Below are 27,024 nucleotides of genomic sequence, written 5' to 3' on the forward strand. Positions count from 1 at the left end.
TTAAAGAGCTTACAGGTTGGCCCAGTACCAATTTCTGTTCAAGTGGAATCTGTAATTAGCCTTCTTTAAAGGGATCTTATTGCCAGATATTGCTAGCATGGAATGGAATTGCTAAACATTCAGAGCTGTGATGTGGGACATAAATGGAAATATATTATCAGGGAGTGGGAGAAGCTGACAGGGTGTATTGTGAAGGGCTGAGGATGTTTTAACTATAATGCCAAAAAGAAAATTATTGTCCCCATAATTCTGGGGGACTTCTTTGAATATGGAGCGAGCCCTCTGTTAAGAGCAAAACTGTTTTGAATGGGAGATGGTGGTAGTGCTGTGTGTGGTGATAGCATGGGTCTTGCTGATTTGGGAGTGCTGCAGGGGAAGGGGTGATCTGGTATGATGTGAGTAGCTGCAAAATACCCTGTATGTGAAAGATGTGAGTAGAGGGGAAGGAGGGCAGGTGGAGAGGGGGTATGGGTGGCCATACCCCCAAATGGAAAACAAAATTGTCAGTAAATACATTGTTATATGTAACTGTTATCACTTCAGTGGTAGAGGCTCTTCAGCTTCAACTGTTGGCAAGAGCTCAAGTGATTTTGACTTTGGCTCTGTAAGAGCTATCCAGTCTTTCAGGAGAGAGGGCTCTGTTTTTAACAGCAGTTCAGTAGGAGGGAGATGTGTTAGCACTTAAAACTGCTCAAAGTGCTTAGGACTGGTTTCTGCAGTCTGAAGCTGCAAACTTAGCAATGAAAGTTTGCAGTAATGAAAGCCAAGCCTCTACCATCTGATATTGCTGCTTTCCTGCTCTCTAGAGCTTTTTGAAAGCTCCCTTAGTTTATAGTAACTTTTTGAAACTGAAGTTTAAGGAAAGCGGCGCCCATACAGAGGATGGAAACGATGCATTGTGCGATTGGTTGTGGCAACAAGACTAGGATGCTTACCTGTGCTGTGCTTTCTTAAAGACCTGCCAGCATGGTTAGGGTATTGGTGTAGAGGACTGTCAGTCATTCACACAGCTACAATTTCTTCCTGAATTTCTGGCAGCCCCATGTTTATTGGGTGTGTGTGTGTATGTTTGTTCTGAGAGTGTTGAAGGGGCTGCTTGGGGCAGAGGATGTTCTCCTGTGCCGAGTTCATCCTCCTCTGCTAGGGGATCCTGAGCACTGTGCTGCAAGACCTGCAGGGTCCCCTCTCTACTATAGCCACATAGGTTGTTCCAAATGCAGATGTTCCTTGGCTGTGAAATGCACGTTCAGTGAGACAAATCTTCTCGCTCCTGGCTTAAGTTTAAAAAGGAAACATTAGGTTGTTACATGTTTTATACCTTGTTCTGTGTTTTGAGGTGATGAAATATCAGGAAGTTGCCTATTTTTTCTGTATTTACTTGTAGTCTCCTCTTGATGGCCACATTACTGTGTATTTTCAAAGCAGGTACGGTACCATGGGAATATAATAAGTGTTTTGCCTTGCATAGCATATAGTAAAAATTGGTCTGTTCTCCAAGGATCACTTGGAGTGTTGTCATGGCTCATTATTCATGATGGAGCTTGACAGCTCCAAGGTTAAATGCACTGCTGAATACAGGAGGTTAAAAAGAAGAAAAGAAGCAGCTTATTTTGTGTCTGTATAAGTTGTACGTGCAGTGGAAGCGAGTGTATTTTGCTCAGTACAAATCTATTGCCCAAAGATTTAAACTCCTTTTCCTATTCTTTGCTGCTTGAACTTCTCAACATTGCCTGGTACAAGGGGCAACTGGTTTGGTAACTGTTAGGACTGAGTCTTGCTGCTGAATTCTACCATTGGTTCATATGCCATCTTGTTACTCAGAAATAAGTTTCTGCTGAGCTCCAGATCCTTTCTTATAAATTATTATCATAGAATGATAGAATAGTTAGGGTTGGAAAGGACCTTAAGATCATCGAGTTCCAACCCCCCTGCCACGGGCAGGGACACCTCGCTCTAAACCATATCGCCCAAGGCCTCGTCCAATCAATTTTAAACTCTTGTTTGTAGGAATGTGAGTGTATGGATGTATTGCTTGCAACTGGTAGGGAAGGGTAATTTCCCTGTACAGATCATAGTCAGAGTTAGGGCTCTCCAGTGAAGGTCATTGAGTTGATCGGAGCAACTCCCCATCTGTTCAGCATTGGCAGCTAGAAGACGGAAACATTTAATGCTTGTTATGGCAAAACCTAACTTATCCTACCAATGAAAATTCACCTATAAATATATTTAATGTCATGTGAGCCTTCAGTTATTTTAGCTGAGATATCAAGGCTTGGGCTATATGAATTGGTGAGCTGCCATGGTCTGTGCTAGAGCACTGTGTGCTCTGCAGAAAAATAGCCTATGTTGTTTTGTTGTTTTCTTCTTTTTTTTTTTTAACCTCTCCTCTCTGCTTGTGCTCTTTGAGACCTCTTCATGCCAATTGCCCTTTTGGTGTCTCGAGAACTGAAGGGCATCAAGGAGAGAGCCCTGTGCTGTGTAGGAGTTGGAGCCTTATTTCACGCATTTTCCGTTAATCAGAACTGTAGGAAGGAAGGACTTCATACCAGTTAGTCTCCTGTACATTTACACTGGCAGAAATGCTTTGCTCACTTTCAGAGAGAGTAAAAGAGTTGAGTATGATTTTAGGTAGTATCTGGCTTGAAAATGTAATTTGTTAAATAGTATTCAGAGGGAGGTCTTGGCCACTTCTTACGTGGTACTTGCGAACACTGAGTTATGCAATAGCTCCAAAGTCCCGGCCAGAATGTATAGCTGCTTGGAAAAAATATTTTTCCTGTTTCACATGCTATTTCTAGTCATAGCTTTTGAATACTTGAACTAATTTGATCTTCAGACAGATAGGTGGTGTGTTTTGGTTTGTTTTTGTTTTGTTTTTCCTTTGGAAGAGCTATTTGCAGATGAGGGTTGGGTAGAATCGCTGCTTTACTTCTATTATTTCAAACTAAAAGCTTGCTTGACAGATGGTTGTTAGGACACAGAAATTAAGGCAAGTTAGCTGCTTGGAGGAAGGACAGTGAATTTGGGAGAAGTTGTATCTGGAAATAACTCTCAAAGATCACGATACTTTGGATTTGACTTGTTTCAGGATGGCACATACCTGTGCAAGGAAAATCCTTAAACCTAGCTGAGTGAAGTTCTACATCTGAGGCTACTGGTTAGATAAAAAGTGGTAGGGTGGACATTGGAGGAGCAGAGCTTCTGTGACACGGGAGACTTACTGTGAGTTTGTAACTTGCAGTTGCAGGCTGTTGAGTTGGAAATATGTTTGGGGTGGATGGGACAAATAGGGCTTTCTATTGTGCTGTATTCTCAGAGCCTTGCTGCATCACAAGCTTGTAGAAGTTCCTGAAATCTGTAGGTAAGTGTTTTGGGGTTTCATTTTCCATTTTTGTAACTTTCCAGTAAAGCTATTAAGAGAATGGGGGGAAGGGCTTGTACAAATTCTCAAAATTAAATCTTCATTGCATGAGTCTTGTTTATTTTGTCTTTCTTTGACAGACTTAGCCTCCACAAAAGGGTTTAGGTGGTTAAGGAAAGGAAGTGTTTGACTTAATTTCTGCCCTGGGTTGCTTTCAAAAAAACAGAGGCAGCACAACCCCTGCAACTTTTTCACCTTGTCTGTCTTTCTTGAAGACACCAGTCTGAAAGGAAAAGGTAGAACACTTTTTGTCCATATCCGTTTATTGTGCAGGATTACAGCCCTTCACAGTTTATAGGTATGAAACTACTTATCTTGTTGTCAGGCAGCTGGAAAACTCAGGTTGTTGGGTTTTTTTTAATGCCAGAAGAATGGCTTTTTCTTTTTTTTTTCTTTTATTTTAATGGCCAATGTTTATGAGAGGCAGGTCTGCTGTACATTTCTGGGTACATTTACTCGTATTTGTTTACTCATTGTATGTGTAGCACACGTATCTTCGGCAACTTGTTGAAATGCTTTCAGTGTGAATCCTCATTTTGACCCGGTTGTTCAGTTTTCATCTTGCAAAGGTGTGTCTTTGAGATAGAATAAAATCTTGCTCTTGATCTGCTTATGCCCTCACATTGAAAATGCAGTGGTGTTTTCTGTGTCTTTAATTCCTTAGCCAATATTGGAGAGGAAGCTGCTGTAGTCATGCAGTATCATGCAGTATCTCGCTTAGACTGTGCAGCCTAAATATTTTTAGGAAGCGATAGTATTTTGTGGGATGCTACTATGCTCTCTTATTTTAATCTTGGCCAGTGTGAAAAGGTTCAGCTACATCTTGTGTTTCTGGAAGCTGCTTGACAAAAAGAAAATTGCTGAAGTTTTGGCATACCATGTGCTTGGAAGCTTTCTCTACTCCTGGCCATCTGCTGTCTAAAACTGACACTGCGGGCTACCCCTCCTGTGATAGTTGGGCTCTGTTTCTCAGCCCGTGATGCAGCCAAGCTGTTCCCAGACAGCCAAGCTAGTCTTTTACAAACAAACAAGAAGTGAAAAAATACGAACAAAATAAGCAATTGAGGATAATTTAAGAGCTTACTTGATGTATTGCAGTTGGAAACGTAGAGCTCTGATGGGTAGATAGAGCTTGGGAGCAGTGTTGATGTGCTATCTGGACAGTACCCACAGAGTGAGTGACACAGCTCTCCTGCCACCCAGCCCATCTGCTTACTTTGCACTTGCAAAATCATGCAGCCCAATTTTATATTCAGGACAGACTCATCTTTATCTTGCTCTTTAGGAATATTAACTCCAGATAAGAAAATCATCTCTCATTTGCAGCATGACCACTGGAGATAGTATGAGTATTAATTAAAGCAACTACTAGAAATTTATTTTGCTGCCCTTGTCTTACACTTAAGATATAAACATCTTAAGGGAGTGGGGGGCACCTTCTCTTTTTAATTGTTGTCTGCTTAATAAATGACTGGACCTGGACAGAAACTTCTAGATGGCATGGTAATGCAACTTCTGTGTAATCGGGGATTAAAAAGATGCTGAATGTCTGTGACTGTCATTTGAAAGCAAACACTGAAGTGTTCCAATGTGAGTTCTCTGTGGGGAACTGATAACATTCCTTGCTGATTGCTGGGTTGTGTATGGTTGAATTCTTTAATAGGATGCTTTTATTTGGAGATCTCTCCAGACCTTCCATCATTTGCCAAACTTCTCTGCAAAGTAGGACTGCCTCCAGTTAATTAACTTCTTTCTCCTGAGGTTTCACTCCTGTCCTTCCTGTTCACACACCCAGACCCAACTGCTCATTCATAGTTCTTCAGGCATGCCTGCCCCCTCCAATGCTTCCTTGCCTTCGTCATATGCAAGCTTTTGCATGTTTCTAATCTTTTGCCTGTGGAAGGTGAAGGTAGCAAATGTGCTGTTTTAAGGACATCTTTAGCATTCTTGGGACAATGGTAGGGTTATGGCAACAATTGTTAATCAAAAATATGAAGAGGGGAAATTTCAAATTCCTAGCACTCTTATACAATAACATGGTTTGGACAAAGAGCTAGTAAGTCTGCAAGAAATCTGATAGTGGGAGCATCCAAACCAATGCCACAGCTGTGAGTTTTAAACTTCTGCTGTTGATATCCTATCAGTCTAATGCTGGTCAGGGTTTCTGGTAGATTTTGACTTGAGGAAGTGACTGGTACGTCTCTGTACTCACTGAGATTTTTGAAACATGAAAAAGTAGATGAAGTTCATGAGTTGGATTGATTTGATGTATGGCAAAGTTGAACGAAGAGCAAAGTGAGGTGCTGTGGATCAGGGGCATAGTTCAGACATGATGCTGGAACCAAATACAAAGATGAACAGCCTTTTTGATTAGGTCATTTCAGAACATAGTATTTATCTGACTTATTTGTGGGTGTCCATTCATGAACACTGCTGGCATTCCCAAATGCCTCGGTATGTCTCCCTGCTGATGATAGCTTACTGGAGAAATAGCATCTTGGAGAAAAAGTGTTAATGTGTGGGTTGTTAGAAGCTCTCCAGGGTTCATTAGACTTCAGAAAATGTGTCAGTGGAAGTGAAGAGCAAAAACAGCTTGGTATGTGCCATGGTACATTACAAAGCTTGTGTTGCATTGCACTAAAGTGTCAGGGACAGTGCTATAGGCTGGAGGACCTGTGAGAATGGTCTCAACAATAAGACCTTTTTAAAAATCAGTACAGTTGAATTTTCTGGAGACAATAGAAGAGTTCAAGAAACTTTAAGACTGCAAAGAATTGGGCCCCCACAAACTGTGATGTACACAACTTCCTATTTGTTAGAGCTCAAATAGCTGGGTTCTTCCCCCCAAATGACATTCAGATGTTTTACCAAAAGAAGGATTTTCCTTTTTTTTTTTCTTTCCTTTTTTCTCCTCTTTATGCTTTGACCTTCACCTGCCCAGTCTCAAGGGTATGAGTGACTCCTAATACTGGCAAATAACTGGTATTGTAGTGGAATGACTTTTGGCTGCTGCTGTGCACTGGGCTGAAGCTGTGCTCTTTTCAAAATGAATTCTGAGCAACAGCAACGAGTTTCTCAGTGGGAATCATTTGACATTAAATGACTCTCTTAATGATGAGCATATAGGAATACAAAGAGAAAAGGTTCCTGCTGTACACCATAATGTAGTGCAAAGCCTACTAGTGGGGTTTATTGCTGAAAATTCCTCATATATCAAATACCATTCAAGGGGAACAATTGCTTAATGCTTAATCTGAGCAAGTGTCAAACTGGTGATCTGGAAGCAGAAAGCGCAATAGCACATTAGTAATTCCACTAAAACCTTATCTTTACAGGTTTAGCAAAGTAGCTCTGGTAACATAAGGGTGCTACACTGATTCTGACCTTCTCCAAATGTGCTCAAGCAGTATCTGCTAGTCGGTATTTATAGGCCAAATGTCATGCTTTGTTGCCAAGTTCATAGAGAATCTGCTGCCCTGTCTTTTAAACGAACAAACAAAAGGAATAAAACAAAAAAGCTCAGCTCTTTTAAGCACACAACAGTAATTAAAATCAAACCAAAATTCATACTGAAGTTTGGGGGTGTTGGTTTGAAATATTTTAATTGTGACCTTTCCTGGCTAGAGGAAACACTTGTGAGCAAGAGCTGAAATCACCCCAATCATGGGAAGCTTCAACAGCTGGTTATTCTGGTGACATCTTAACCAGTAATAAGAGTGAAAATAGCTAGGTGCTCTGGACAGAGAGGTTCCAGTCATGCTGTGTCACCTGCCTCACAGGACCTATGGCAAGAAGAGTTAAGAGTGTATTTTCATAACGTTTTTATAAAATGACAGGATCTTTAAGGGAAAGAAACGCTGAAGATGCTGAAGAAAATGCGAAATGTTTCTTTGGGGAAAAATGTCCAAAATAGAATTATTCCAGAATTAAAATTTAATTCTGCTTCAGAGCACTGTGCCTGCAGAAGCACTGCTACTGGAATGGCTTTCCAATATAATTATTCTGCATCATGAGTCTTTTCATATCTGCCTGTAGATAAGTCATCTGAGTTTTGTGCAGTTTTCCCATCTCAGGTGCTTTTTTTCCACCTGTAACTCCAAGGGCTCATATCAAGGGATACATAGGATCCAGTAGGGTGCTGCTGTTTCATTTAGATCACCCTTATATTTATTGTTTGACATTTTCAAAAACAATCATGTGACTCCATGTGAAGAGAAGAGAAATTTGGCAGAGGAGCAAAATTCCTCCTGCTATTTGTGCTATTATCAAACATCTGATTCTTTTCATTTTATGCTACTTTGCTTGTTGAACCTGCCTGGTTTTGTATACAAGAAGTGTTTCTTCCCTCCTGCTTTCAAAATATTTCAGCTCTGCTTACTTATAAGTGTTGTATTGACTGACCCATTCATGCTGAATATTTAGGGGGCAGCCTTACATGCTCAGCAAAACTATCTAATTTCTGTTGCTTCACTTGGGGTGGGGGAGCCCTTTCCTTTTAAATCGAGTAAGGAGAAGGCAAAGCTGCATATCTGCGTGTGAATGGGTAATGCCTACCTCAGTGTAAACAGACAGGAGTTACTCAGAAACAGTGTGGGCAGCAAGGCAGCTGAGCTGTATATGACTGACTTTCTTCTTTTGTGGCGCACACATTTGTTGTGGGGGAAAAAAAAGGCCAAAAATGTGAAACAAAATGTGTTTTGCATGTTGAAGTATCCTTAAAAATACTCTGTTTTGCTCGGATGAGGAAAAGAAATTCTGTTCCTATCCATGCTGGAGCTCAGTTACAGGCTACAGGAGGTGTAAGTCATGAAAGGGCTGGAGTGTTTTGGAGTGTAATGCAGCAGGCCTGGTTCTGCTGGACAAGTATCCCCTAGGTTGTAGCTTTAAGGAAGGAAACTTGGACCATGACTTCAACAAGCCTGTGGAAAGAAGTTTCTTCTACCCCCATGTGTGCTCCTATAGGGAGTGTCAGCCCCGTTTCTTGGCCTCCTTTGTGTTATAGAAACAGCATTGTGTCTCCTGCCTTTCTGGAGTTAGAAGCCAAGTCTGCCTTGCACATTGTGCCTGTTTTAATTTGTCTAGCTCATTTTTCACTGCTTTAATTTTATAGGGTCTAACTGCTTAATAGAAACTTTCTTGTGAAGGGTCCCTAATTGTCATTCAGAGTGAGTGCTCTTAAGATCACCTAGTAACAAACTTAATGTTTGCCTGCAAAATCAATTTTTATTTCAGAAGTTAGAACTGATTTCCCATCCCTTCTTCGGAGACACTGATCCTCCTTGCTCTTAAAAGCTTTCCTGGCTCTCCCTTTCTTAAGAAGCAGCCTCTCCTCTATTTCTGTCAGAAAAGCAAACTTCTGTACTCCCAGTTCCCTGCTCCAGGGTTTAGTATGCTGCCTGGCCTTTGCTGCCCTTAGTCATTTCTTTACGTAACAGGTGTAGGTAGATCAGTGGCTTGTATACCTTCCCCACTGCTTGAGCAGGGGTCCTAGAAGGATGGGGTGTTCTTAGCCAAGATAAATATGGTGTTTTTTAATTTATTTCATGTAAGGCTGTGGGGTTTGTATTTCTTTATTTGTAGCAAGATCTGAAGAGTTGTTTTATGCATGGTTAGTTCAGGTGTATATAGTTGATGTCTCTCAGTTCTAAGGAATGTCTGCTTTCTCATACCTTTTTCTTTTTCCTATGGACTTTATTTTTTTCCTGATCCATACAAAGATATGCCGTATGTCTGCCTAAAATTACCAAAGTCCATTTTTAATATTCAAGATGTATGTCATGTAATATGGTGGCACGCATTGTTCCCAGCAGTTCCAGTGCCTACCTAAAAGGGATCCTGAGAAATGTTACCTCTGGTGCAGAATTCCTTGAAGTATTCTTGTGAAAGCAAAGAAAACATTTATACAGCCCTGGTAGGCAACCGGAAAGGCTACCTGTACCAAAGTGCGCATGGGATAACCTTTGGAAAAGTCAAGAAAACAGTGTGAAATACTAGATACTTTTTAAACTCTCATCTGCAGGCTAATTGACTCTTGACAGTTGGAGGCCTTTTTTGAAGTGATGTATAGCGCACAAACCTGTCATCTTAGCTTCCAAGCAAGTACACGGAAGAGGCTGGGGCCAGCTAAAGGTCACAAAAAACACCAACCGCCCCTTCTATGCAAAGAAGTTGAAAGCAACAACCCAATCCAACTTGCAGGAGAGAGGTACAGAGGGTGAATCTTACTTGATGTTAGTATTCTGCTCAGCTGAGATTAACTAACTGCCACAAGTTTCTTTTGAAGGTTAGGATGAAGCTGCGGCAATGCTTATTTCTAGTCAGAGAATGTTTGTGGGAGCTCAGAGTTAAGGTCAGAAAGTTGTATTTCATCAGTTCCAACTCTCATGAAATTCACAAATGTCCTGCTTCCTCCAATTTGACCTTGAGTACCTGACTGAGGAACATCCTCCAGATCTGGGGTATGTTTAGCAGTGCTATGATGTGTTCAGTGCTGTAGTGCCTGTGCATGGTCTTTGCACAGGTGGTGCTCTTGCCATTCTTGTTTTTCAGTCAGTATTTAAATGGCCTCTTTCTTTCTTATTGCTCAGCTGCTTCCAAGCATAGGCAGCTATTTGCTACTGAAATCTGTGAGAATGACCATAATGAAAAAGGGAATGTTAATTATCAGGGTCACCCCAGTGAGAAAAATGAATCTGCCGGAGCTACTGTCCTGAGCTGGATCCTGTACTTCAGGTTTTACATTTGTTCATTCAGAAATGCACTGCTTGGGGTTCTTTTCTGGCAAAAGGACTACCAAATGGCTGTTTCCTTACCACCTTAACTTTGGCCATGAGGACCTGCCAGGGCTTCTACTGTGCAAGTTCAGCCCCAGCAGATACTCTTCACAAAATGAAGATTTCCAGTCTTTCAGGTATGGGAATTGTGCATGAAGAAGAGTGCATCCTGTGCATAGGATGATGTGAGGAACTTCGGTGACTGTAAGGCAAGAAGCTTGCTTTCCCATGTCTCCCATTCTGATGTCCTCTGTTCCCATGCTGGCATCTTGCAACAGTAGGTTATCTTCTAGCAGTAACTCTTCTTCCCTCCGCTTTGTGTTTTAGGAAGGTGCTTGGCAAGTGCCCTTTGGGAAGACCATGAGTCACGTTTTCTTCCTCTCCTGTGCCCTTCTCGCATATTTGTTCAGCCATTGGGTACTGTTAGCCTGGGCTGCTGCTGTTTCTGCTTATCACCTGGTGAGCAGGCTTGAATTTGCTCTTCAGTGGCTTATTGTGGTATCCTGGTGGTGGTAGTGGATATTATCAGCCTGCTGCTGTGCTGCATCTCTGTGGTTATAAACTGTCCTCTGGACTGCAGACTCTGAGCTGGTGCAAGGTAGTAATTCTGCTTCTTACCTGTAATCTGAAGTTAAGATTGTGGGCATGATGACAAGGTGCCTCTTCTTTGTCCCTTTCATTCAATGAGTTAATTTTCACCAGACTGGGAAGTTACTGACTTTTTCCTACCAGGTGGTGTTTCCCTGCATTCCTTTATTTGCAGGAGCCCCCCAGGAGCCTGAGGAAACTTACCCTTTTCTGTCCAGGTCTGTTGGGAGTGGGAGAACAGGATTGTACTTTTGACTTGCTCTTTGCCTACACTTTTTGTCTTCGGTCTTGTCAGAGCTTCTGATTTTTGGAAGAATAGTTGGATTTATTTATTTATTTTAAAGTAAATGTTTACATTGAATCATATACTTCTTGCATTCTCTTTTTCCCAAGAAAAAGATGTGCTATAACCACAGTGAGTGAGCTTCACGCTCTGCCCTGATGGGAGCCTTGTGGCCAGCCACCAACAAGGTTTTAATCCTGTTCCAATCCTTTTCGCTAGGATTTGAGGATATATGTACTTGTTTCACAGCTAGGGCTCATTGTTAATGGATTTAGGTAAATAAGCCGAAGTCTTGTTTACGTGTGAAGAAAATAAAGCCAACCTAGGAATGGTGAGGAAGCCATAGTGCTAAAGGATAATATTGTATCTTAATCCTTGCCCTGGTAAATAAGTAATTTAAAGAGTTGGGTTAAGTATAAGGACAGATGATGGTTTATTTGGTTCCCAAAGGAAGATTTCTGAAACTGGATAGAGTGACCAGGAATGGCTAAATTAGACTACATATTTTTGCTACTTGTAAAAGATTTTATTTCTAACTTTTTGTGAGTTTTATGTTATTTTTTTGGTCGAATAACAGTGGGAGAAGAAGGTGAATATACATTAGAAAGGTAACAGTGCAGATATTGCAGCGGCAGGGAGAACTATAGAATTTGAGAAAATAAAGGCTTTTGATCAGCAGTGAAGCTTAATAACAGGGATATAATGTAGGAGACAAGGTAGTTGTACAGAGGGAGATATTCTACAAGAGTTTTCTGAAGGAATAACATCCAGACTCTTACTTCCTTTGAAACTTTATGCAAATACTTTGTTACTTTGTTTTGTTGTACTCTTTCCTGTATTTGACACAATTGTACCTGATTGCATCTTCTGCTTAAATCTGTTTAAAAAAGTATTTCTGGAAAAGATTTTTGTAAATTTAGCACAATGGAATTTTGTTTGAGGGTTTGTTTCTTAACTTCCATTGTCACATAATTGCATTAAAGTATGGCTCCTGCTGAACTGATCCATAGGGTTTTCTGGCACCAGAAGTGTGTGTATTCTAGAGGCTGTCAGGCTGCCCCTGTAGGCCTTTCTCTCCATCCTTTGAAATGCTGAAACATGTAGTTGTCACTGCTGCAGGCAGGATCCTGTTCTGGATGGACCCGAGTCTGATCTAGTCTGGCAGTTCTTGTCACTTTATGACTTTCTGTTTCTTCTAGTGGTTTAACGTGCCCATGTTTTGTTGTATGTACGTGTGTGCTGCTGGATTGTGCTTGGAAAAGTGTAAGGTATTGTCTGTCAACTTTTCTTTCTAGCCCTTTGTAAAAAAAAAAAAAAAAAATTAAAAAAAAAATCATTTTTCTTCTGCCTCTTAGGCTCATGTAAGTGCTCCAGCTTGCAAATAGGCTGCCCACCTGCAAATCCCACTGCCTTCAGTGAATATCACAATCTTTACATTTAGATTATGGATTTTTAAAGTTTCACCTCTTCAGGTAGAAGACAGCTGTCCAAGGGAAAACTTTATTTACACAGTAATGGATCTACTTGATGAAGTTTCCAAGCATAAGTAACATTCTCCAGAATGGGGGGGGATATATGGTATTGTGTTAATGCAGTAACAGTTAAAGCATCCACATCTCAAGGGGTAAGTGTCAAACACAATGCTTTGTTAACCTGAAAGACTTTAAAATGTTATTTCCTGTCTGTCACTGAACAGGTAGAAAGCAAAAATCTTTGAGAATAATTTTATTTTCTCCTTGGATATGCCTTACTGCAGCTGCTTCAACCCCACATTGTGGTGCTGCCATTATTCATAGTACTTGTCACCAAAGAAACCATTATGGCTTTTTAAGGTCTTGATAGTGTTGTTATTGAGTATCTTTGAATAACTCGTTGAATTTGACACACTTAGGAAATGTGCCAGAGGGTAAAACAAACATCACTCCCATTCTTGCATGTGGCAGCTGAAGTGGCATTGAAGAGGTTTTTGAAGAATGCCACCCTGTCCCTTGGCAAGCTTCCAGCCTCCCCCCTTGCCTGTGGAAGGGAAAACCTATGAAAGGAGCTATATGTTATTATGTTATGCCAGATTTTTTTTCTGTCTCTGGTTAACTTTTTGGTAATTTAATAAAAAGTTGTTTCTTCTTGATTAAAGCTTGTTAGGATGCACACAATTTTTTGGTTATGTTCAGCTGACGTGTAAAATCTGTTAAGACCTAAGCAGTTCTGCAGCAAATCCAGAAGTCCAGTGCTAACAGTCAGAGCATTAATTAAATGCTATGGTGAGAAAAGTTCTAAGGTTTTTTTGCATTTAAAGTCCAGTGTGTAAAATATTTCTACTACTCTTCCTACTAACTGCAGATTTTTTTCCAAACTTGTCTTGATGATACGGGTTCTGAATTTCATATGCTAGTGCTCAATTTTTAATCTTTAACAGAAACTGAGAGTACACTGAGTCATATATGGATTGTTTTCAGATAAGTGTAGTGAGACAAGGGGAGCCTGAGCATCTTGCTTGCCCTTTTCTTCCACGGTTGCATGACACACCCCAGGATTCCTCAGGTGATGAGGATCATGCATCTATGTAAGTTGGGTTGTTGCTCACTTAGCCTTAGGATTTCAGCTCCAACATTAAAGTGGTCTAATACTAACGCCTGTATTTGTATACGTTATTTTTGTTTTGTAGCACACTGCTGATGTTCCAAATGATAGTGGAACATCTTTTTGGAGAAGCAGAAAAATGTTTTGATGAGAGAATAAATTATTATAAAGGAATAGGGAGCTAAAAAATAATATGCAACAGATTTTGTGGGGTTTATTTGTGGGTTTTAAGGTGTTTTTTTTTTTGTTTTGTTTGTTTTAATCTACAAGAGCATATTGGTATTTTGCTATTTTAACTGGTTAGGCAAGCCACTTAAGTCTGCTTCAAATGAGCTGTCCATAAAATGGGTATATCATCACTTGGCATACTACAGTCTTTGGAGTTTTAATAGAAAGCTGTATATCACACTGAGCTCCTATTGTGATTGGAGCTTCAGAGTTGTAATGTGTTGCTATCAATAAATGCTGAAATTTTAATTTTCTTGGTTTTATGGAAAAGTTGTCCTCATGTAACTTTGTGTCTATTTGTTGTATTTCTGAGAGCTATAAGGCCTGTAGGTTAAACTGTTCTCATCAGACTGTATAGGCAGCAAGACAATGGCAGTAATGTTAGCTTGTGTTTTGGAAAAAGAAATGAAGGAACTGCTCTTTTTTTTCCTCTATCATGTAGATTACGATAAAGTTATTTTCTGTAGTGGCAATTACTGGACAGTGACCTTTACCAACTTATGACATTGATGTACTGGAAGGGACGTTTTTTCCACTTGACCTTTACGCAATGTGTCGGCTTGTCCTGTGGCACCAAATGAGTTGCAATTGACAGATTTGATGGAACAATAACTTGACAGGAGCTTATTGTTTGGAGGAAGATATGTGTTGAAATGTGGAGCCTCTAGTAAAGAACATGATAAAAGTTATTTGCATATCTTCCATCACCAAGGAAGAACTTGCTTAGAAATGACCACTGCCTAAATTGCAATTTCAACACTGATGAACTGAAATTCTAGCAAGCCAGCCATCAAATAGTGATATTTCAGAGTAAAATTTATTGTTTTACTCTCCTCCCTCCCTTTGTTGTTCTGTAACCAAGTAACAGTGTTTTCCTGTATTTTAACCTTGCTTTTTGTCTTAACATTTCTCTCTGAAAAGAAGAGGAATAAAAGTCGGACAAACCGTTTTCACTGTATGGCAAGGAAGATGTGTCTTCCATAAGGACGGGAGGATGTGTGTGTATACAAATATACACACCCAAAGGTGGAGGGATGTGTGTGTATATAGATAGATAGATAGATAGCCACGAATAGCTTTTTTGATAATTTATTAATATATTAAAGAAATAATGGTCAGATATAGTTCTGGTTGTGGAGAGGAACAGGGAGCTACAAGCACACACTACAGTGAGGGTGGATAATATAAAAAGAACTGTAAGGGAGGGCCAGACCTCCCGTGCCCCACTGTTCCAGGTGGGAAGCGCAGAGGCCAGTTGTTTTTCAGATCTGCTAGAATAAAGCAGAGAGAGGATTGTGCTTTTTGAGGAGAAATTGAAAATCAAAGAACAGAAGTCAGTTATCTTGGGTATCTTGTAATCAAATATCTTTTTGTGCCCTGGCTGAAGGTTCTGATACTTCCTGTGAATAAAATAATTCCACTTACAAAATGGAGAAGACAAAGTTGTAGTGGAAGCCAGGGTCTATCTGACACTATTCAAGTAGTGAATTATCGTGGCTTTTTTAAGCTGTTGAGCAGCAGGTTTGATAAAAGAGCAGCAAATGCCATCTGTCTGATCTACATATTTTACCACAGTTCTTCTGGAGCTGTCCAGTTAAGGTGAAGGAGTTGAATGGGTGTGGGTGGGAAAAGCAGCTCGGCTGTCATCTGTTGCATTCGCAGGAGGTATTTGGAAGGTGAAAGAAAGTTTAGCGAGGTTGCTGTTGAGAGGTATTAATGTAACCTTTACTTATTATTTCCAAGACATTTTGCTGAAATAATTTCAGTAGTAGTAGGTGGTGCTGGACAGAGTCAAGGTGGGAAGCTGGATGGAAATATTCATTTAGCTATGGTGAAGCAGGTGGTGTGGGTATGCTGGCATGGAGTGAATTTTACAACAGGATCCGCTACTGTAGCAGTACTATTTAATTGTAACTCATGAGGAAAGTAGAGATTAGTTACTGTGAAGCTGTATGCTAATAAAAAATTATTTATTGCAGTGTTTTCATTTGTAGTTAACACACAGTGCAGGAGGCTTAATCACAGAATGGTTTGGGTTGGAAGGGACCTTAAAGATCATCTACTTCCAACTGCCCTACCATGAGCAGGGACATCTACCACTAGACCAGGTTGCTCAAAGCCCCATGCACTCTGGCTCTCGATCAATACAGACACTGGTCTAGTAGTTTTAGTTTCCATGCTGAGGAGGCTCTGATGAGTAGGTGGAAAAGCTGCTGGAGCCAGTGAAACTTCATGGGCTCAGACTGGAAGAAGGCAGTGAGTCTGTATATAAAATTTTAGAGTTTCACAGCTTAAAGCATGGAGACCAGCAAAGGTGCCTTGACACTGGTGTCTTTCACTTGGGTGGGAAATGGAGAGGTTCTTCTGTGGATCTCCATGCTGGAGGAGTTCATGCCTCTTTGCAGTAGCTGCTGTTGGGTGGGCTCCTTTTTCTGTGTGGACATAATCCAGCTGAGCCTCTGTCTGCTTTTGGTGATCAATAGGATGTTGTCTCATTCATAAGTGCTTCGCTAAAGGAGGATCAAAGTAGAGTTAAAGGACTGCGGAACTTGATTGGAAAGCCATTTGATCTTTTCCCCACTCCCCTCTGCTGACAACCTCCTGTACAGCTCGGCCCAGTGCCCTTTGTGCTTGAGGGGTAGTTCTGCCTGGAACACTTCCCAAGAGCTCTGTGCTGGGACGGTGGGGACAGCTGTAGTGCCAGGATTAAAAGACTATCATAAATGTGAAAAATGGTGGCATGTTTGTGAAAGGGAGGAAGGTAGGGGACAGTGATTTAAAAAAAAAATACATAATGCTCGGGATCCCTTTTGTTCAACTAGGGAAGAAAGGCTGGGCTTTATCTGCTTCTGAAATTAGAAAATTAAGAGGTGACTCCCGGAGGTAGTAGTCTTTTACAGGGAACAGAGTCCTGTAAAAGAACAAAAGGGCACTAACTTTCAAGAAAAGGTCAAATTATGAAAGGGATAATACAAGGTTTCTTATGCAAGAAGCAGTTCAGATTGTGTAATTACAGCAATGCTTTTATCTGAAGATCTCACACAGGAGTTAATTAAGCCTAATGAGGCCCCTGTGGAGCAATTGTTACTATCCAAATTTTTACAGGCAGAGGACCTAGAAGCTGAAAGAAATGGGGTTATTCAGCTGAGATCACTGTAAATCCATGTTCATGAGAGAATATTGGGAGTATGACTAGAAGCCACCTGGCACAGCAATAGGCAGAACCTTTCCAGGAAGCCATGCTATGTACCCCTTCTGCTTTTTTTTTGTTGTCTGAAAATGTTGCTAGATGTAGATGCATAAGAAGAAATTACTAAAATGGGTTCTCTTGATGATGCCTGTAACTACTTCTGTTTGGTTGGTTTTCCTTTTATTTTCTTTTCTAATGCTGTGCTTAAGATCTGCAGGCTCCTGTGATATTTTGGTTAGCAATAAGTGTTTTGAGAGCCTCATGGGAACCAGTAGTAAGAAAAATACACCTATGTGGGTGAGACTTTTTATATTAACTACTTTCATGTGTTCATGTCAGTCTTTCCAATGCAGAGCAGATGGATAAATTGTTTTGTAAGCTCCCTACAGGGAAATCAAACAACTCTTAATTGTTGTTTTTTCTTCCTGTAATACTCTTGAGCTGTTGGTAATTCCACAAGAAATTATGTGAAAGTACTGGTGGATGAGTGAGGATGGGGAAACAGTGAATTTCAAGATACTCTTACAATGCTTTGTATGTAGGATGTTGAACTCTCGAGTAAGTCATCTAAGCTTTTTGGACTAGATGACCTTTAAAGGTCCTTTCCAACCCAAATCATTCTGTGATGATTCTATGAAATGTTAAAATTTGTGACTAGATTTTGGCTGACAGCAGGCAAAGCAGTCTGAGAAAAATTACAGATGTTGTAAACTGTTCTCTCATATTGTTTACTTTCTTAGAATATGGCCTTTTCTGGATGAAGAACAGTGTGACCTTTGGGTGCTAGAACAGACATGGATGGCAGAAATTGAGAAAGTGGATAGGCTAGACTAAGGTAGCATCTTTAGTAGTTTTGAAACAGTTCTTTGTTTTGTATCTACTGATCCAGAGTGCTTGGGAAGGGTATCAGCTTAATCTGAGGGTAAAGGTTTAGTTCTTGAAGAACGCTGGAGATAAGGAAGGAGCAATGAAAGGAGAAATTAGGTGTATATATTTGAGATTATGTAGAGTACTAAGTGTGAGAGTGAAGATGTGGAATACAAGAAAACATTGAGTGATATTGTGGGACCACATGAAGGGGAATGCAGGCAGCAAGAGGAATTTAAAATATTTTCTTCACTCAAAACCAAAATTCTGGTGTCTAGGTACTCATTCATTATGAAAGGATTTACTGTTTTCAACTCAGTTACCGGAAAGACTTCCTTTATCCTTTCCTGTCTTCTTTTTGTTTTCAAGGCAAATCTTCAAGTTTCCACATAGGATTCCCCACTGCAGTTTTCAGAGCAATTGGTTTGGGGGTGAATGCATGTAGCTATTTTCTCTTTGGGGTTCTCTGTGGGTAATATCCATTCTATAAGAAAGAATATTTTGTACCTTTTTATCAGTGTGCCTTGTCACAGAAGGAAGATAATGTTGTCTAATTGCATTTTGGCTTTGGTGGTGCTGGTGGCTTAAGAAGAACTACAAGTCAATTTGTTTACATGTCCTTGGGGGGGGGAACATTGCACAATATAATATGCACCGCATTTTAAAATCTGTGCTGTTTTCTTTCAAACTTCAACTTAAAGCAATTCTGCATCTACTCATTGGTGTTTTTAGCTTGGACTTTGTGCTGCTTTGTTGTGCTTTTTTACAGGATGGCTTTTAAAAGCAAGAAGATAAACCTCTGTGGAATACTTATATTATCTATACTAGTTTTGGACTTATATAGCAAAAAATAATCTTTCATATGGTGTGCTTTGGGATGATATTCTCAATGTATTCAGGTTAGGCAGTAACAAAGGAGGCTTTTCTTTCTTTGACAGCTAGAACAAAGCACTTTACATTCACAGTATGTGCTTAAGTAGAGCCTGGTAAAAAAAATCCCAACATAATCTGACTGTGTCTCTAGTTAGAAAATCCTTGATATATAAACCCAGATATAGTCCATCAGATTTTAAAATTTCTTATTATTTAGAAACTTGCTTCATAAAAGTGACTGGTATCTCAAAATAGAATGCAATTAGTTGTAGAGTATAGCACTGTTTCACTGTTAATTGACTGGTCTGTCTTCTAATCAAGCCACTGCATTTATTCAGAGGCAGTGAATAAAGGCAGGTGTTGGCTTAGAGATTCCTGAAACAAGGAAGAGGCCATGGTGAATTGGGATTGATCACCCACAGGTGATATATTAATATATAGCTGACAGTTGTTCATGTATTTGAACCGTGCTGATGGAAGGCTTTACCGAAATTCTTTCTCTACCATCTCCAATAACAGAAAGAGCTGTGCGGCTTTGCACTGATTTCTGCTAGCTTCCTTGTCTTGAGGGATTTTTTTAAGAGTAGAATTTAATTCACAATAGGTATCTATGCCATTGTGCTGCACAGCCTTACTTTTTTTAAAATGCAGATTCAGCCTGGAATCAGCAGTAGATACTTTTCTTTATTTCTGTACCATTTCATATGTAGTGACAGTACTGTCAGCACTGCTTGCAGAATAATGTTGGTATCAAATGAAGTGCACCAGCAATCAGCTTGTTTTTTTCTTTTATTGTCTCTTTTGATGTTGCTGTAAATTATTGTAAAGTCATATTGGAAATGTAAGCATCTTGGTGGTTTCATTGGAAACTTGATGTTTATGAAAGACTATGAAAAGCAAACAGCCAACAGGGCACTGCTTATTTTGTATTGTGAATTGACTAAAGCAGAAATGGTGTCTTAAAAAATGCCTGCACATTAAAACTCTGGTGTTTAAAGGAATTTACAGGTGCATACAGACATTGCATGGGATTGTGCCTTTATTTTCATGCAGTTACAGAGATGAGTGAGGGGTTGTCATATGCAGAAAACTGCCCACTATTTCAGCAACTGTTATGCGTATCAGAAACTTAAATGTTATTACTCCAGCATTTGGAAAATTATGGAAGTGGTTAGTTTATGCTCTAATGTAAAATACAAATGTCAGATTAAGAGCAGTGGAGATTAAGCTGCTTCTGGTGTGCTGAAATTATGGCACAATGTTCTCATTGTATGTCTGATGCTTTGTTCTCTCCATTTATCTGTTTATTGTAATTTTATTGCAGTAGGACCCTGTGTGTGTGTGTGTGTGTTGTCATTTTCCTATTTCTATATTCCTCCTCTCCTTTTCCTTTCCTCCTCCCCGCCCCTCCCATTGATGTTACCTTCAGCAGGTGAAGCTTATGGCATCAAATGTGACATCAGGTTGCTGCTGTGCATTTTGGCTGCTCTGATGCCTTGAGTCTGGCTGGGAATGTGGGGGACCAGTTCTCTTCTACTTTTCAGGTTACTACTCTTTTAACTTTAAATAGCACTAGAATTGGAGGCAAACATTGAATTACAAGGATTTGCCAAACAACTGAGGAATACACACAAACCAAAGACTTACGGGAGTTGTAGTGTACTCTACAGATTTTGGCCCTCCTGTGTTAGGGTGGATTGTGTAGCAGTTCTGACTTCAAAGGGTGTTCAGCAGCCAGGAGTTTGGTTTGCTCAGCTGTGCCTCAAGGTAGTCTTGATAGTTCAGGAGCACAGCTAGACTGAATTTCACAAAGTTGCCTTTTTGGTTTGAATGGAAAATAATTAGTGGTGGGTAAGCTGGGTAATTTCATTTGCACTTTGCTGTAGCAGCCATTAGGCTCTAGACTTTTATGAACGGAACACAAATTTTGGCTCTGTAACCCAGGGGTTTATAGCCTTGTCTGGTAAAGGTTTAGCCTCTGCTTACTGGCATTTCTAGGAGCTACTTTTTCTGCTGACAGCTGGATATATTCCAAGGACCCCAGCCCAAATAGTATCTTAGTTAAAATTAAGTGTGCAAGCCTTTGAAGGGAATTTCCCAGTAGTCCCATTTACTTTGCTTTACATTGTAGAGCAGTCTTATAGTGCATGGACTGGTTTCATGCAGGTGGATAAAGTCTGAAGATGTGCTCTAGAGGTTTACCCAAGGGGCTCCAACTACTAACTGGCCTTTGGTCCATGGGGCTACACTTAGCCTAGTCTGAAGTAAGACTCTCTGAACTGCAGATGTTGGGGCTTCAGTACTGAACTGTCTTGCTCTGCAGATGTGCTCCTTTTAGTCCACATAGTAGGGTGGGCATAGCTCTCTGGAGGAGCTTATTTCAAAGGTTTCCATATGCAGGGCTAAATGGAAGGTGGAAAAGGCTTTGTTTTGCACCTGTGACCAGACAGCATGTGGTAAGGGTTAAAACTTTGTCGTGGTTTAAACCCAGCCATGCAGCTCATTCACTCACTTCCCCCACTTCTTGCCTTCCCCCTGCTCCTGGAGGGATGGGAAGGAGAATTGGAAGAATACAACTCCCATGGGTTGAGATAAGAACAGCCCAGTAACTAAGGTATAACACAAATCACTACTGCTACCACCAATAATAATAATGATAAGGGAAATAACAAGGGGAGAGAATGCAGCACCTCAGCACCAGCCAACCAGTAACTCACCCCACCCCACCTGACCAATACCTTGTCCAACCCTGCAGTGCACCAGCCCTTCTGGGTAACTCTCAGTTACATCCTGGGCATGATGTGCTGTGGTATGGAATGCTTCTTTGGTCAGTTTGGGTCAGGTGTCCTGTCTCTGCTTCCTCCCAGCTTCCCCTCCTCCCTGGCAGAGCATGAGGCTCACAAAGTCCTTGGCCAGACCAAACATTTGAGCAGTAACTAAAAACATCGGTGTTATCAGCACCGTTCCCAGGCCGAAAGTCAAAAACACAGCACTGTACCAGCTACCAAGGAGGAGAAAAAAATGGCTGCTACTGCTGAAGCCAGGACAAACTTAAACAGGGGAAGTTTAGATTGGATATAAGGAGGAAGTTCTTTACTGTTAGGGTGGTGAGGCACTGGAATGGGTTGCCCAGGGAAGTTGTGAATGCTCCATCCCTGGCTGTGTTCAAGGCCAGGTTGGACAGAGCCTTGGGTGACATGGTTTAGTGTGAGGTGCTCCTGCCCATGGCAGGGAGGTTGGAACTTGATGATCCTAAGGTCCTTTCCAACCCTAACTATTCTATGATTCTAAGGGCTAGCTGCTCAACTATCCAATTTGAAGCTCCCTTTAACACATATCCATGTGTTAGGACTTGCAAGGAACTGAGTATCTCCTACTGTGTATCTTTTTGGCACTGTTAAATGTTTCTTTATTTTATCCTTAAATTAAGGGCACAGGTATACTCCAGTTGCTTGTAATGCCTTCAGTTCTTATCACAGTATATGTCTTTACATGTCACATTTTGATATTACTTGGTTTGCGTGTATTCCTTCAGGTAATTTTGCAGAAGGCAATGCTAGTAATTAGGTTGTAGACACCCTCCTTAGCAGTCTAATCTCCAGCTGCATTTCAGTTGTGTATTCAGATTCCACATTAGACTCCCCACTTTCTAGCATTTCTAGCATTGCTTTAGCTTATGTAAGTCTCTTCTGGAAAATGAATGGTGCAATTTGAACATGATTATGTCAAAGTTATTAGTGTGTAGGCAAAGTGAAAAAGGAATGTTATTGGCTTTTTTATTTGTGGTAAAAAAAAAAGGAAAAAGAAACAGCTAATAAGAATGGTCAGACTTTAGGTTTAAAATGACCAGTAGGGTATGTGTTTAAACAATTCATAATTCCATTTGACGTTTTCTGCTATATCTTGGAGACCAAAACCATAGATAGCATGAGAAAAGAGAATTCTCTAGTTGAACTAGCTGAGGAAATGCTTTTTTTTTTTAATGTCCGGCAATTTGTAGAATAGCAGGATTGATCATCTTCTCACCTATCAGCAAAGAACAGACATAAATAAATGTAAATATATGCAGTATGTAGCAAATGAGGATCTACCCTTGCTGTGATGATTTTCTTAAATGTGTTTTAAATGATGATAAATAGTTCTGATAAAGTGAACCTTGTCTTATAGGGAAAAATACATATCAGAATATGTAAAAAGTAGGGAGGTAGCCAGATGTTCTCATATGGTAAATTAAAAATTATGTAAATTGCTTCCTTTGCTTAAAGCTATTACAAAACACATTCTTTGGAGACACTGCAGTTCTTACTGCTGTTTAATTGAAACTAGCAGTTAGTAAGTGTCTTCTAGGCTTGTACTCTGGGTTGACTTCAGTTTGAGTGGGATGTTTGAGGTGCATAAGGCAGTAATAGATTGGGATGGGGGATAATTTAAGGGGTAACTTTTGCTGTTTACACAGAAGTGGAGAGGGACTTTTTGCAAGAGCATGTAGTGGCAGGACAAGGGGCAATGGTTTAAAACTAATAAAGGATAGCTTAAATTAGGTATTGTGAAGAAATTCTTTACTATGAGGATGGTGAGGCACTGGAACAAGTTACCCAGAGAAGTTGTGGATGCCCCATCCCTAGAAGTGTTTATGACCAGGTTGGACAGGGTTTACAGCAACTTGGTCTAGTGGAAGGTGTCTGCCCATGGCAGGGGTTTGGACCTAGATAAGCTTTATGGTCCCTTCCAACCCAAACTGTTCTATGATTCTGTGAAGCAGAAGCTTTGCATAGGGTATCTGTAGGACTGATGCAGGCAGTTGGCAACATAATACAGTGAAATAAATGGCTGTTTAAGAGAATTAAGCCTTATTCCAAATACTTGTCTGTAAAACAATATGTACTGAATACGCTAAGTTCCCTCATTACTGAATGCACTAAGTTTCTTCATTTAAGAGCTTCAAATGGGATGTTGCTTTTTTTCATGTGTGTTGTGTATTAAATGACTTGAGTTGAAGTGCGGGACAGAGTACTAAAGTATTAAGCCTTTGTTTGTGTAGGTATTCACGTGTGTGTTTTCTTTTGGTGTTTCCATCCATCAGTGAGCTCTGTGATTTTTGTGACGATCTCTGCTGTGTTTGAATCACATGCTTAGAAGACTAAAATGGAGGTAGAAGTGATGTCCTTGGGTCTGATGGCTTATGAATAGCAAATGCCTTCTGTATCTCCTTTTTGGCTGAAAAATCCTAAAAAATAGGTGGGAAGGGATCTCAGGAGAGTGGATTCGATTTTGCTGGCTTCAACGTTAAAAACTGTGCCAGAGCTATTCGTAAGAGATGTTTGTCTGACCTGAAAACCGGCACTGGTGGAGATTTCCTGTCTATCCCAAGCAGTTAGTTTTAGTGCTTTACTATATGTAGTGTTTTTTCTTCACCTCCTTTACTGCAACTCAGGTTTGTTACTGGGAACCCAAGTTCTGAGGAGAGGTGAAAAGCACTTGTATTATGTATTTCTTTGTAGCTTCCTGGTATGTAATAGTACTGGAAGTTACTTCCTTCAGTCTTTATCTCCACTAGATGAAGGAACCCTGCTTATTGTCACGTTTTTTACATTCTACTTGCTAGACTTCTGATTGCTTATATTACTTCTGCTTGACCCAGATCTCTTTTGAGCTGTGACACTGAAAGCTGGACTGAAATGAGCCTTATTTGCATGGCTCTCTGCAGCTGGCACTGAGGAGCCTTGATCTCTCCACTCACTGAAGACATCAGCCAGGTCAAACTTTCCAGGAAAGGAGACTCAGCGCCATGTGCTGCAGTGTTCAGCTCAGTGGTGCTGGAATCTCTTGAGACATAACCCCTAACTGCAGTGCTGAAAGGATAAAAAAAATCATTCAGTGCTGAGAGGTAACAAGTGGATATGGCTAGCAGTAGCACTTACAAAATGCCAGTGGAACAAATTATTTAGAAACATCTGTTAGTAGAAACTAATTGAATACTGTGTAGATTGGAATGTATAAAGCAGGACATAGCCAAGAATTAATGAGAGAGAGAATGAATTGGCAGGTGGATCCCCTCATCTGTTTTCCTTCCCAAAATAGCCTGTTTCTAGGGCCAGGATGGGTAGAATAGAATGATGAAACAACTGGACACACAAACACAGTATAAGCGTAATTATGTTGGAGAACAGTGAAAACGTTGTTAAATGGCTGTAGAGAGTTGTCTGCTCTCTCAACTCCTGCTTAACACACAAAGCTCGTTGGTGGATAGTTTGAGTGAAAGGAGGTGTTTTTATGGGTTTTGGCATTCAGTAGTCATTGGTCACAATCCAACACTTTTCTGTTTTAAACAGTGGTATTTTTGATGGCTGTCTTTGAAATTCTATGCAAATTACAAATGCTGTTATGTCCTTCTGGTTAAAATATGGGCTAGGGAGCTTCATCTGGTCCCAAATCTGAGTTTCTTTGTTGTGGTAGGGATCAGACAACTGTGGTCCCTGAAAAATGCACTACAGGTGTAGTTCAACCTCACAGCTGAAAACATGTTTCTCCTTTGCAGGAAGAGAGCATACATATGTACATATGGCTGCTGGGGCAAGGCCTGGACCTTGCAGTAACTTGCGTGGTGATAATTTTGACTAGAGCCTTCTGGCAGTATTTTGCACCCTAATAATAACAACAGGAGTTTAACTACCCTGGAACAGTCTGCTGCCCCAGGGAGAAGATCTAGTCTAATGAGTACGTTCTTCTGTTTTTATTCCAGCCCATCAGCACAGAAGCAGAAAGGAGATCAGTATGAACTATAGATTATTGTAAAAATGGATCATTTCACTAAACTAGCAAATGTAGACAACCCCCATTCTTAAAACCCCTTTGAGGATAAAGAAAATAAGCTGTAAAAAGCATGCACAGATGGATGTTATTCTGATAGTAACATGCTATATTGAGATGTTAAAGGAAGGAATGCTAATTGTGCAAAATTGTAGGCAGTGAGGTCATGGGGAAAGTACTGAACTGTAAAGGTTTTCCATTTGCAGGATAGTTCAACTCTCTCTGATTTGACTAATGTATCATCAAAGGTGTTCTGGCCAGGACCAGCCAGGCTTCTTATCTGTCATGGATGTGATTTTTGCTAATATACTGGCACTGTACAGCATGTATGTTCCAGAAATAATAATTTGTAATTGAAACTGTGTTCCTTTGATTTCTACACAGGGAAAGAAAACAAAGAAATGTCTTACATAGAGAAATATTTACTCTAAGAAACTTATAGTTAGGGTAGAGTCAAAGTAATCTCTTAAGGACCACTGTTTCTTTTATTGACAGTTAAAAGTAAATCTTTTTGTTGGGTGATAAAATAAGTATAGTTCAGGACAGCCTGGAATGATATAATTGTTTAAATGCTATAATTATTTGTGCATTTTCTGCTGAAATATATTGCTCATCATATGTGATTCTTCAGTTCTTGACCTAATAACAATGCGGTTTGTTAAAAGGTCAGACTTTAAGTGGGTAACTGCCATCTAAGTGTGTTTTAAAACTGGGACAGCTAAGAGTAGGAGCTTTCTTAGAATTGAATTCAGAGCTGTTTCTCTAGGAGAAAAGCACAGATTATAACTTTGAACCAATTCTTTGAAGCCTTACCAAATTACAACTCTGTGAAAGTGCTGAGAATCCTGCAGTTTTGTCCTTGTCGTAGAAGAAAGTAGCTTAGCATCCTGCTTGTCTGATGTTTTCCATTGTAGTCTTAGCAATTCATCCTTGAGCAAAACACTGATATATTTTATCAAAAGGAGAAGAACTGTCTGTGAGGTGGATTTTACTTTTTGTTGATCGACCTTTATTTCTGCTTCAGGTAAAATGGAACCTTTTTTTGTCACTGATGAGTAAATTTTTGTGTGTGTGTGGTTTTTTTTTTGTGATTTTTGTTTGTTTGTTAATTTCTAGCTGATAAATTTAGACGGAAACTGGAAGAGCTGGAGAAAGAGAAAAATTCTTTAAAATTTCAGCTTCCTTCAAGGCATCCTTCAGTTAGCAGTTTTTTGGACCGGTTTGTTACCCAAGTTCAAGCAGCGCTGCGCTGGGCTGCTGATCATCGGTAAGTTTGTTGATTCCCTATTATGTAGAATGGTGCTTCTGTTTTTCTCTAAGCACAGAATGCAATTCATGAATAATTCTAATAAAGAGTTTTAAGGACATTCTAACGTATCAATATGGAGCTTTTTTATGAAAATCCCCTCCC

The 27,024-nt window shown here is 40.2% G+C and overlaps 1 protein-coding gene across 4 annotated transcripts in view; it reads left to right on the forward strand.

Moving 5' to 3' along the window:
• The window catches only part of DISC1 (DISC1 scaffold protein), a 221,195-nt gene that overhangs the window by 46,864 nt on the left and 147,307 nt on the right, over positions 1-27,024 (forward strand). For all 4 annotated transcript variants that reach the window (XR_009729304.1, XM_061378826.1, XM_061378825.1 and 1 more), the window contains one exon: positions 26,730-26,880. Coding sequence is in view for 3 of the 4 variants with exons in the window: in XM_061378826.1 (XP_061234810.1) it covers positions 26,730-26,880 (151 nt within the window). In the remaining variant the exon portion in view is untranslated. The remainder of the gene's footprint in view (positions 1-26,729; positions 26,881-27,024) is intronic.

Source organism: Neopsephotus bourkii, unplaced genomic scaffold (assembly GCF_033783945.1).
Source record: "Neopsephotus bourkii isolate Nb327-2 ecotype Australia unplaced genomic scaffold, CSIRO-AGI_Nbou_v1 NB_1767, whole genome shotgun sequence".
Classification (NCBI taxonomy): domain Eukaryota; kingdom Metazoa; phylum Chordata; class Aves; order Psittaciformes; family Psittacidae; genus Neopsephotus; species Neopsephotus bourkii.